A 13,460-nucleotide genomic window follows, 5' to 3' on the forward strand; every position below is an offset into this window, starting at 1 on the left:
TAAGTATATCATTTTAGTATATATTATTTATCTGTTATGTATCTATATATATGTGTGTGTGTGTATATATAGAAAAACAGAGAGACAGAGACAAAGTCTTTTTTTAAATTTTAGAACAACAGTTCTTTGAATATCTGTGTATTTTTTCATGGTGGAATTTTTTTATAAAGTATAATTTTATTTTTTTAAACCGCTCAAAACAGTGTTTTAGAATCAGTTGTATCAGTACGTGTAATCGAGTTCCCACATCATCACTTTTTGGCACACATTTTCTGTTTTAGAATCAACTTTCAAATCTATTTTGTTAAACAAAATAGTAAAGAGTGTGTATCTAATACTGTAATTATTCATTTATTTATTGACTTACATCTAGAAATATTTATTGTTTTGAAGAATGCCTTTTAGGATTAGGTATGAAATCTTTGTTCTAAGCCAAACCTAGCTACTTCTAGGACCCGTGGGATTTCATACATTTTTTTAAACTAATATTTTTGAGTGCCTACTTTTTGCTGGGTTCTTAAGACACTATAGACTAAGTTGGACATTGTCTCTGGCCTCATGGAAATTCTTTTACGTTTGTCATGAATATGCCTGAAGGACTCCAGCTATTCTTTAGGTGTTCTTTCTGGGAGCAGTTCTTCTTTTGTGCAGGGCAAATGTATAAATAATAATTTATCTTAGAAATCCCCTATAGGCATTCCGTATTTCTTCCAGAAATTTAAAAAACCATTAATTTTTTGACCATGGAAAAAGTGAAGGTTTTTTTGTTTGTTTGTTTTTAATGCATTGGTGCTTTATATAATAGCACCTCTTTAGTTGACTTGCTAAGGCCAAAATCCAAGTTTTCTGATGGGTAGAGAGTAATTTTCACCTCAGAAGTTTTTAACTAGAGTTTATGGATCCCTCAGGCAGTGGTCTGGAAATCCAGTATGCAGAAAACTCACCTGGGCGTTGCTTGTAAAGGATCTGGAGATGACCCAGAAAAAAATTGCATTTTAAATAAAAGAGAAGGTTCTGGACCACACTGCCCTGTGAGCACCATGAATGGACTTCAAATGGTTCTGTTCAGCTCTGAAACTACATGGGTTTTTTTTCAAGAGGAAGATCAAGGAGGTTTTAGGAGACTTTCATTAGCTTCTCTTGCAATCTGGAAAATACCGTGATGCTATTGGGAACAGCAGTCTACAGGTAGAAGAACATACTGGTAAAATCAGTCACACAGGCAGCAAGAAGAACCCACAGTGAAAGGCCTAACAATGGGAGGAAACACTACAAAGCAGAAACAAATACTCAGTGGTACTGTAATCCGAAGCAGTGTCCTCTAAGCAGTTGTTTTTGAGAAAATCCTAGAAGTTAATAGATATTTACTTCTCGGTAAGCTGGTGTTCATTGGTCAAAAAGAGTTTGAGAAACATTGAATTTTTAATTTTTTTATGTTTTTATAGATATACATAGACTTTAGTATACAAATTTGCATTATGAATCAATTTAAGGAATATTTAGTATGTAGTAATTCTCAAACCTATTTGATCATAAAACTCTTTTTGAATGATAGTCATTTTGAGAAAAGCCCTTTAACAGAGGGACAGACAGTAGTCCCTACATTCAGCACAGAAATAAGTAACTTTCATGGTAACCTTGTCATGAAGAAAAATTTAAATTGTGTCTTAAATACAGTAGGATCACAGAGAGTTTAATTTTTAGAAAAATTTTATTAAAATTACATATAGAGGGAAAGAACCTCAACTATCTAGTTATTATTTACATGAACTTATTTATTGTTACTTGATGGTAAATTTAATAATGCCTTGCTCTAAAATGGAAATTTAAGTTTTTTTCTTTATAATTTTTTGAGGATTTAGGAGAAATTTGTATTTCCTAAGAATCGTAGAGCTCATCTTATAATAAAACAACAATCATTAATTCAGATATTTCATAACAATGATTGGTGGCCAGCTAAACCTAGTTGCCTATGTGTGAACAGATATGTCCAAAATTTCTTGAAGCAAGACAGTTCTATAGTGATTAAAGAACAAAAAGAAAAACAAATAGGTAGAAGGCAGATTGGCTTAAGGGGGGAAGGCAAATTTTTAGATTGATTGTATCTACGTAAGATTTTACCGAGAGGTGACTTGGAGGAGAGGAACAAACTGAATCTTGAAAGAAGGAAAGGGAGATGAATATGGTGATGACAAAAGTAAAGGGAACTTCTGTTGGAGGAAGAAGCCCTTTCCTAATGTGCTTGACAGTGAAAGTCTAAGGAACAGAAAGAGATACGGTTAGGCAGATAGAAATCATAAGCTAAGGTGCGGTGATTAGAACACTAGTCCTGTGAGATACTGCGGGGGAAAAGAAGGCAAATAAGTTTGGGAAATGCTATTTCATCCTTTGTGTTTAATTTTGCTTTAATTGGACTTTCACAAAATTAATTTATCACAGAATTATTTTCCCTATAAATTCACCCTCAAAATACCCCTTGGGAGAACACTGGGCCAAGAGTAATAGGAAATAAGAACAACTAATTAGTGGCCCTCTACCATAATCATTGCTTCTTTGGGACAAAATGATTAGATTTAGGTCATACATATTATTCTGTTCTCTTTCATTATTAAGTTATACTGATTCATTGATTGAAATAGATTTACTTTTCAATATTGTTACATTTCTGGAATAAAAGCTCCTTCTAAATCCAGGTAATGAAGGTAAGATCTCTTCATGTAGAATCCTCAGACCCTACATAATTTTTAAACTAATAGCACTGCTAGGTTAACACACATATATATATATATATTCTTAGAAATTTTGTGGTCAGGGCTTTCTTTGTTTGCTTTATAAACATTCACAATACTTCCAGTTATGCTATGCAAAGCCTACCTTTAATTTCTAGCCAAACTGTTAAAAAGAGTTAGGAAGGATTCTTAAAGTCTTTGAAAATTTGGCTTATAGACATTTTTAGTTCCAAAGGAAATATCTTTAAGATTTAGGTTAAACCAGCCCCCATCTACATGAGCAAAGCTTAAAAGAACTCAAATAGGCTAAATGAGAATCAAGCAACAGCTAAATGGATCTTAATATACTTGTTCTTTCTTTCCATTTTGGGGATTATGATTTTAGTGGCAAAACCTTAGTTATATGTGCTGGTTGTACATACTTATGTTCTGTGGCATGACTCTGGGAGAATAGTAGGTGTGAATAGGGCTATTTAGAGATAGACTAATGTTTGTGGGGTTAATATCACTGTAGAGGTGAAATAGAGTTTTTGTAGGTACTTATAGATTTTTTTTAAAGCCTTTTTTACTCTTTAAGAACAGGACTAAATTCCACAGTCTAAGTTGGCTGACAGGCCTCCCTCATTTTATCTGCAAAGATACCATGACATTTTTGGTCATATCATATGAAAGACTGTATCAACCAAAATATTTTCTACTCTTTAAAGAGCGTGGAGAATAAGACTGACCTCACTAAGTAGTACTTTTGGCTAGAAGTTTGATGCCGACATTTTAAAGTTTCACTGAAACAAAGTGGATTACCCATAAAATTGTTACATTTCTGGAACCTTCCTTCTAAACCCCTGTGATGAAGGTAATCTTTTCTTCATATGGAATCACCAGACCTTCTATCATTTCTAAGTAGCACTCTTAGTATTTTCTCTCCAAAGGCATTTTGTGCTTACTTTCTAAAGTCTGTAAATTTTCCAATTTGTAATTAAGCCTTGAGACACTTCGTTAGAACATAGACGTGGCAAACAAAAAGGAAGGATTTTTTTAAATCCTTGAAAATTTTGTTAAAAGTGCCATTTAGTGAGGTCAGTCTTATTCTCCATACTCTTAAAGAGTAGAAAATATTTTTTGTCATATTAAAATGTTATTGTGACAACAAATAACATAATTATAAGAGGAAAAAAATCAACCTTTGTTTATCTTAAGTTGTATTGTTCTTAGGAAAGCAATAGATATCATAATTATTTAAACCAAAGTTATTTTTAAACATGATTTCTTGAATAATGTAGTCTAGAGTCAATAAGTTAATTTGCTTCTTTTTACTGATCTATGAACAACACTTTTAAAGTCTTGAAGACTTATTTATATCCTTTATCCAGTCCTTTTTTCTTTTAAATTTTTATTTTAATTTCAGACTTAAAAAAATACAGATTCTTCAAATGTTAACATTTACATTTCCACATTTGCATTTTCTTTCTCTCTTAAAACTATTTTTCTTTCTGAATAGAGAATAGATCACAGGTATTTATCACTATATACTACAATGTGCATTTCTTAAAAACAAGGACATTCTCTTTCATAACCACAGTATAGTTGTCTAAATCAGAAAATTGTCAGGCAATAATAGCATTAGATTGTAGACCTTACTCAGATTTCACCAAATTACCCTAACAATGTCCTCTATAGTAAAATAAAATAAAATACTGATCTTGTATTGATTTCAGTTGTCTTGTTTTTTTAGACTTCTTTCGACTAGAACATTCCTAGTCTTTGTATCTCCTGAACTGACACTTTTGAAGACTACAAACCAGTTATTTCATAAAAAGTCCTTTGATTTGGGTTTGTCTAATATTTCCTTGTGACAAGATTCAAATTATGCCAGACTTCTTAAAAAATGGAATTGTATAAGATGTGATTTTACAACAAAAAAATCATATTTCTGTTACTAACTCTAAAAATTAATATAATTATTTAATTGTCATGTTTGCATCAAACAGAATACTCATCTCTGGCTTCCAAGGAGGGGAAAAAAAACCTCTCCTTGGAGATTTTCTATGTATTTACTGAAGAACAAACAAATTATTGAAGATAGTGTTAGTTTTGATGGTTTATAGAACCATAGATTGTTTCAGTAGTGAGTGAAAAAACACATCAAATGTTCAATAGTATTGATCTGCTCTTTTCACAGTTACTCCTGAATACCCACAGAAAGGAAGAAACTTTTTCCTCTCCTTAGATGAACTCAGGTTCTTATCACAGCTTATAAAATCTTTTCTGAAGCTGGAAAAAAATGTTCAGAAATTGTTTGAAGAAATATTTTTATCACTCAAGATACTCAGAAATACTTCAGGTAATACGCTTTTCTGCTAATCTATAATTCTCTCTGCTTTTCCTTCCTGCTATTGAATTTATACCATTACTTGAAAAAAAAAGTACATGATAGAATATTTAAATAAACAGTAAGTATAAAACACACCATGAAATTACATTTTTATCCTTTATACATTGTAATTCCACAGTTTTAATTGACAAAGCATCATAAGTCAATTCTGGATAATTGTCTTTAGCTAAAATTAGACCTTTTTTGTTTGTTTGTTTAACTCAGACAAACACAGCCTGGCCCATAGAAAAAAACAAGCAGACTGGATGATCTAGTAATAAGTTAATTTGCTTTTTATTGATCTAGGAACAACACGTCTGCCACTAGCAGGCTGATGATTTTGAGCAAAATATAATTTTCTTATCTTTAAAATGATGGTGTAGGACTAAATTAATTTTCTCTTTATTTTCTTTCGGGATGAGATGCTTTAGATTCCAATATATTACGTAGGATTGTGAAATTAAATGATTTAGTGAATGGAGAGTATTTAAAAGAATGTCTAGCATATCATAAACAATAACTGTGAATTGTTATAATTATAATTATACAATATGTTGTTTTTAGTTAGTCTTAACAAAATTCTTTTGAAGAAAACTTCTATATGTGTTCAGATAATGTTTCTAACTTTAAAGGTACAATTCAGAGGCATAATGGTTAAGACATGTTCTCTGTTTTCATATCTGTTATTTATGAAGATTTTCATCTGTATCAGAATAAACTATTCGAAGTTCTCTTCTACATGATTACCATATACCATTTTAAGGAGAATAAATATAGATGGTGGCTGCGTTTGCAAAACAAAGTGAGGGAAGCAAGTGATAAACAATCAATCTGAAAATGTCAAACCCTGATTTCTTAGTGAAGAATTACATTTAGTTTAGTATGTTTACTTTTGTATTTCTTTCTTTACTAAGCCTGGGTTAATAATGTCAGAAAAGTTATAGGATTAGGGTTTGTTTTATATAAAGCACAGTTTACTGGCCTTCTATGGTTCAGGTTCAATTTAAATAGCACTATTAAACTGTAAAATAAATAACATAGATCATTTTTCCAAATTTGGAGATAATTTGAAGAAAAATGGAGGTGACTTACAGATTTCTGAAGCTGACCAAAAAATCCAATGAGAAAATAATAAAAACCTAAGACAGTTAATATGAAAATTAAAAGCCAGAATGAAAAAGTAGATTTATTAGGAGATAATGTGAGCCCTAGAGGGTCTTCTAGATGAACTTGACTGGGTCAAAGAGATATCCAAATAAAGAAATATGACATCCTAATTTTTAGTTAACATGTTGGTGCTTCTAGCAATTGACACTGGTGTTGGTACTCATCTATCATGCCTAGCTAAGATTTGATGTTTTTCATCCACATCGCTAGCAGATCTTTTATGAGGTATGGATCAAGAAACAGAGTGAATTTCAAAGCATGTAGATCCCTACCCACTTGGCTTCATCTTTATTGGTCCTGGGCCAGGCCTTTGAGAAATTGCATAGGTCTAAGAACTTTATTCTTCTTAAAAGCAGCATGAATTCAAAATCAGAATTGTGTAAGAGAGGTATTATAAAGAAGATACGAAACTGAGATGGCCAAGAATTGAAGCAAAGATTTGACATCCTAATTTCAGGAAAAAGAAGAAAAAGCTGGTTTAACTGCATTGGATTGAGATCAAGCAATGTTGAGACTTGCAAATGCTGTATATTTGAGAGCTATAGTTATGATTATTGAATAAAATCAACAGAGAAAAATATATAATTGTTCCACAATATACTGTCTTACATCAAATTTGTCATCATATAAGCAGCATGGCAGATAAAAGCAACTTCAATACACATTGATAATAGTGTACTATAAAAACACATTTGTGAATTATCATAGTATGTGGAAGGAACTCTGAAGGACAGGTATAAGACATATCTCAGTACTAGAACATCTTGTGATATACATGTTCTTCATTGTTGAAATTTATGTATTTTTACAGCAAAGCCAAGATTAATTTTCTCTGACACAACTTCATGTAAATGGCTCTCTGAAAAGAATAATTTGAGGGAAATTGTCAAGAAAAATCTTAAAGGGTTTATTCAGTGTAGCCAAGTTAATCAATTCTCATCAAAAGCTTTGGTTTCTTAAATCAAGAAGGAAAAGTTTTCTTGAAACAGATGAATAAAGAAACCAAATGAATCTTAAGTTATCCTGATAGTTAATGTTTTGTTTAGAAATCTTGTGTGGGAGACAATAGGGGAAAAAAGATCAAATCATTTGGTTTTTTTGTGTATTTGTTTTGATTGGAGCATATTTTGCTAATAAAGGTCTTGGAAGGAGTTGTCCACTATGTCTATGTAACCAAAACAATGTGGTGAAAAGTAAGTTTTTTTTTTTGTAAATTTTCCAGATCTTTAAAAAATATCCAGGTACTTAACATCACATAGAGAAATTATAAAAATGATTAACCAATTATTTCACTTTTTACTTTGATGTTTACTACTATATTGTAGATTTAGCCAAATTGGCAGTGCTTTTAGTAATTTGAATATGACATAATAGATTTTGTAGAGACACAAAAATATTTTCTGAGAAAGAAAAGATATTTAGTCATTTTATTTATTTGCTTTTTTGGGTCATGTTTTGATGGTTTTCTATTTTGGGCATTTCAGAAAAATGATAGGACATTATTTGACTGTTACGGTATCTTACTGTATTTCTTTTAGGTGATCTTACCTTATGGAGTGGCCTCGGATTTGATTTATGGGGCACTTCTAATACTTCTTCAGAATAAAGCTGTTCTTCGAGCAGTTCCTCAAATTTTCCAAAGGTGGCATCTGAGATTTATCTAAACCAGGAGGTTTCTTGGCCCTCATTTTTCTTTAGCCCCAGCAACGACAAAGAGCAATGGCTGCTTCAATTGGATGTAAGAAGAACACTTAGGGTTTGTCTCAGAAGAATCAAAGATTTCAGATCTTCTGAAAGATTGTTTGTACTCTTAGGGGGTCTTAAGAGGGGTCAAATGGCTTCTAAGAGTTCCTTAGCTAGATGGTTAAGGGATTGTATTAGGGAGGCGTATGTAGTTAAGGTAAAGAGTCTCCTAGGGTTTGTAAAGCTCATTACACTAGGACTTTAGCTGTTTCTTGGGCAGAGAGGTCGAAGGCTTCCACATTGGAAATTTGCAAGGTGGCCACCTGGGCTTCTCTTCATACTTTTTCATAGTATTATCTCTTGGATGTAGTCTCTTCTACAGATTCAGCTTTTGGTGGGAGGTTGCTTGTGAGCCAGAAAAGAACAGTGAAGAAAAGAAAGACTTGTAGTTCCCACTCAGAGCTGCCAACAAGGCAAGTTGCTTTGTAGTGCACACAACGGGAGCCTATGAAGACCAATTTGGGTGTGAAAGTGGATATTACAGGGAAGTACTGCCAATCTCTACTCTCTATGAAAGAAAGCGGCAGTGTGGAAACTAACCAGAAGTGTAAAATGAACCACAGCGAACTCCATAGGGAGAGGCTGTTCAGCAGCTAGCACTCCTGTGAACCTCTGCACTCTACTGAGGTCCTTAATCTGGGCATGCTCTTAAAGAAACCTGTCTTGATAGCATGCAAATAACTGTTTTAGAACAGTGTGTCAAAAATGTCTCTTCCTTCTCTAGACAATGCTAATAAATATACAGACTGTCCAATATATTTTAAATAGGTGAAATAATTTGTAAAATGTTGAAAGAGCTCATGAAGTTTGACAGTGCCAAATTTTGAAATTGACCATTTTGAATTCCAAACAAATACAAAAATGCCACAATTCATTAAAATCATGAAATATCTTGTTAGTCAATTTTCAGAGTTAGTAATCCTGCCTTAAAATCATCTGTTTGGCTTTTCTGTATAGGATTACATTTTTTTTAAATCTTTTTAATTTTGGAGGGGAAAGATTATGGTATACAGGTTATCATAATTGCTTGATAATTCTTTCTGTATCTTACTATAGAATTGCTCACCAGCAAAAGAAGTCTCGGGAACTTTATCTTATTTTTTATTCATTTTGAAAAAGGCAGATGATTTGTATCAACGTCAAAGCCCATTACTTTGAGTGAATAAACATAATGTATTTGGGAATGAAATGATAAATATAATTAACCTTTTTTGTAAGTCTTAAACTAGAGCTACACAATGGCAAAAGGTTATTTCCAAGAATAGATCTGCAAAGCTTGTACTTTGAATTAATGTTATTTTTCTAGGGTAAATACCATTTACATTAGCTATTTTTATGACCTATCTGTAGAAAAGTAAAATGACATTAAGAACCCAAGTGTTGTCTCTTTATGTCATTGACAAGTTGATCTTTATTACTTTTTTCTCTAAAAATATTTTTTTCTTTAAAAATATTTTTTGAATAGTAGTCCATGCATTTAGTAAAACTTTTAAAAGGGACAAAGGAATATATGGAAAAAATTAAGCCTTTTTCTACTCTGGTTGTCTAATTTCCCTTTCCAGAGGCAATTACATCCATGAATAGCCCCCCATGTTAAAGTAGCACAAATCTTATCTACCATACAGGGATTCTTTTTTATTAACAATTGTGTAGAAATACCTCACATTCAGAAAAACGGCTGAACAGTTTTCTATTGTTGTATTACTGTAATTTAATCAGCTACTCATTAATGGACATGTAGGGTTCTTTTTCCTCTTCATTTGCTTCCGCAAGCAATGATATAGCAAATTTCCTTGAACTACGTATGTCTTATATGTCCTCATGTATATCTGGACAGTAAATTTCTAAAGTGGAATTGCCAAGTAAAAAGGAATAATCATAGAGAAGATGAAAAGACAAGTCATAGACTGAGAAAAACATTTGCAAAACACATATTTGGATACTTTATGTCCAAAATATACAAAGAATTCATAAAATTCAACAGGGAAACAAAAAACTCAGTTTAAAAGTGAGCAGAAGATCTGGAGAGCTCACCAAAGAGCTCACCAAAGAAGAAATATACAGATGGCAAATAAGCATATGAAAAGATGCTCAACATCATATGTCATCAGAGAAATGCAAATTAAAATAAGGAGATACCATTATGCTGCTATTAGAGTGGCTAAAACGTAAAACACTAATGACACCAAACTCTGCCAAGGATGTGAAGCAACAGGAACTCTCGTTCCTTGCTCGTAGGAGAGTAAAATAGTATAGTTTGCTTGTATCTTATAAAGCTAAACATTGTCTTACATGATCAAGTAATCACTCTCCTAGGTACTTATGCAAATGAGTTGGGAACTTATGTCCACCTAGAAATTGAGACATGAATGTTATAGCAGCTTTATTCACAATTACCAAAATTTGGAAGCAGCCAAGATGTCCTTCAGCAGGGCAATGGATATATAAGCTGTGGCACATCAATAAAGTGGAATATTATTCAATGCTTAAAAAAAATGAGATATCAAGCCCCCCCCCCCACACAAATCATGGAGGAAACTTAAATACATATTGCTAAGTGAAAGAAGTCAATCTGAAAAGCCTAAATACTATATGATTCCAACTATATGACATCCTAGAAAAGGAAAAAGTATGGTAAAGAGACAGTAAAAAGTTCAGTGGTTACCAGGGGGAGTGAGGAGGGATGGAGAAGTAATAGGTGGAGCACAGGGGATTTTTCCAGCAGTGAAATTAACCTGTGTGCTAGTAATGGTGGATGCATGACATTATGCATTTGGCAAAACCACAGAACTGCACAACACAAAAAATGAACCCTAACATAAATTATGGGCTTTAGTTAATAATGATCTATCAACACTATTCATTAATTGTAACAAGCATACCACACCACTGTAAAATGTTAGCAATAAGGGAAACTAAGGGCAGAGAGAGGTGAATATGGGAACTCTGTATTTTCTGCTCAGTTTTCCTGTAAAGCTTAAAGTGCTCTAAAAGCTAGTCTATTAAGTTTTTTAAAAAGGTATGGGCATTGACAGAGAAGTGCCAAGCCAGTTTGTCATATCTATTTGGATTAACAGTATTTTTGTTATGCAGAATTGTTTTATGGCTTTTGTGGCCTTCTGAAAAGTCTTTACTTACATCTTTTGAAAGACATATTCCATATTTTCTTTAAAACCTTATAGTTTGATTTTTCTTTATTTAAAAATCAGCTTATTCTGGATTTTATTTTACTATTAAAATTGTTCCTTATTAATAACAGTATCTTCTGAAAAGGACATAATAAATACAAGCCATGAGAAAGCATTTTTAGGTTAAATGGTCTAACACTGATGTAAAACTTTTTCCTGGTCGTGATGTGTGTTAATGAAGCAGGATTGCTAAACTGCAGTCTGCGGGCCCCTGCGGATCATGAATGCACTTTATAAGGGGGTCTGGGAATCCCCTATAATGTGTGTGTACACGTGTTTGCATATGCACATGGTCATTTTGTGTGTTTTGGATGCAGTGTTCTGTCATTTTAATCAAGTTCTCAGAAGTGTTCACAAATCCAAAATGATTAAGAAACATTAGAGTTGAGGGAAACTTTTCCTTAGAATAAACTCTGATAAAATTTCCCAGAAGGATGTTATCAGCTACCAAATGGAATATTTACCTCTTGAGAGACTGTTTCTGTGAATTGTATTATTTAGGAATCATTCATATTAAGCCCATAGAACCAAATTTAGAAAAAACAAACAAAACACCCCATATATCTTCCAGATAATTATATTGGTCAGAAGCCCTAACAATAAGAATCAGTAAGATTTTGAAATTTTTTGCCCAGGACATAAGGAGAAACTGACTTTTATGATTTTTAAAATAAAAGAAAAATTAATCATGGTATATAATTCATCATCATGTATCAAGTCTATGCAAAAAAATCAGCGATAAACGCTAAATCATTTGTGTTGCATTGAAGTATAATTAATAGAATCATAATGGAAAGTGGAAAGATTTCTTTCTGGCATATTTATTGGTTACATTTTTGTAGGTCTATTATTCCCCAGGTTGGAGTTTTTTAATTCTAAAGAATAAAAGTTGAGGAAATATTTCCGTTTTAGAAGCTAGAGATTATTTCTTGTCTGTGCCAGTGTTTGTGTTTTTTCTAATGAATTACTGGTATACTTATTAAGAGTATAATTTTTCCTGATATGCCTATGTTTATCCGTATACTTTTGCTCTCCTTTGTTTCAAAAAAAAGAAGTTTTAATGTGCTAAAGCCAGTTTTAAAAGCAGTACTTTGGAATTTAACTTTTTAAATGAACAGGAAATTAGTATTACCTTGTACTCTTAACATCCTACATTGTTAGCATAAAAATGAATTAATGACAAAAGGATCTGAATTTTACAGATTATATACGCATGTACATCAAATGTGAATATTAATGGCATATGAATTTCACCAATGGTGTGTATAGAAAATGATTCTGTCATTATTTTAATGGTGATATCACCCTACATTTTGTTGACTGTATTCTCTAGATCTTGGTGTATGTGTGTGTACTATTGTTAGAGCTTTTCTACATGATTAGCTTTAACCTGAGTCTATTAATCACACCTAGTATGGGTTGTTTTTCTTAATGTATGTTTGTATGTTTGTTTTCTTTTCTATTGCATAGGAATTTTGGAGACATCCAATAGAGAAGTTGTAATAGAGAAACCTAGAGCAAATGAAACCAGTGTTCCTTCAGAGCAATTGCTACCAGTAAAAGAGGTAAGTGATGGGGGGAAAGGTGGGTTTTTTTAAATTCATATGTAACAGCATCATCATTTTTCTGTGACTCCATTATGAATCAAAATGTCTTGAGTTTTACCCTTTCCCACTAAAAAAATAATTAATGTTTGAAAATTGGCTTGTAAATTTTGATGAAAGTTGAATTTAGTGGGAGCACTGTTCTCTTGCACAATGTGTTCCATGGAAGGAGTAGGGAGCTGGCAGTGAAGAAATCTTTGTTCTCATGCCAACTCAGTGTCTGCACCTTGAGAATTTGGACTGTAGATAATTGTTGAAAAGTGAGAAAGTGAAGATTAAAAAGAAAAGGAATGATGAATCATTTAGACTAGCCTCTCATTTTAGTGTGCTCAGCATGTTCCTGTTTGTTCTTAGACCCATTACCCCTCTTTCCATGCTCTGTTCTGTACTGTATAGAATGACATCTTCCAGACATTCTTGCTTCCTGGATCTTCGAAGGTTTGGCCATTGAAAAACATTGATGGATGAGTGGAGGGTAGATGTTGAAGAGAAACCAGAGTATTCCCCTTACTCTGTTTTAGGGAGCATCTCTAGCAGTAGCTGGGACTCCTTCATCTCCTTTGTACTGATCCCAGTGCACAGTCCTCCCTCTGTAGTTCCAGTTCTACCTGGAAGTTTGGCCTTATCTTTAGCTTTGACTGGTGACGCCAGGAACTAC

General features: G+C 32.7%; 1 protein-coding gene across 2 annotated transcripts in view; it reads left to right on the plus strand.

Moving 5' to 3' along the window:
* The window catches only part of KIAA0825 (KIAA0825 ortholog), a 351,023-nt gene that overhangs the window by 84,325 nt on the left and 253,238 nt on the right, over positions 1-13,460 (plus strand). For both annotated transcript variants that reach the window (XM_072958369.1, XM_072958370.1), the window contains 2 exons: positions 4,909-5,070; positions 12,669-12,763. In XM_072958369.1, the coding sequence (XP_072814470.1) occupies positions 4,909-5,070; positions 12,669-12,763 (257 nt within the window). The remainder of the gene's footprint in view (positions 1-4,908; positions 5,071-12,668; positions 12,764-13,460) is intronic.

This window comes from Vicugna pacos, chromosome 3 (assembly GCF_048564905.1).
Source record: "Vicugna pacos chromosome 3, VicPac4, whole genome shotgun sequence".
Classification (NCBI taxonomy): Eukaryota; Metazoa; Chordata; class Mammalia; order Artiodactyla; family Camelidae; genus Vicugna; species Vicugna pacos.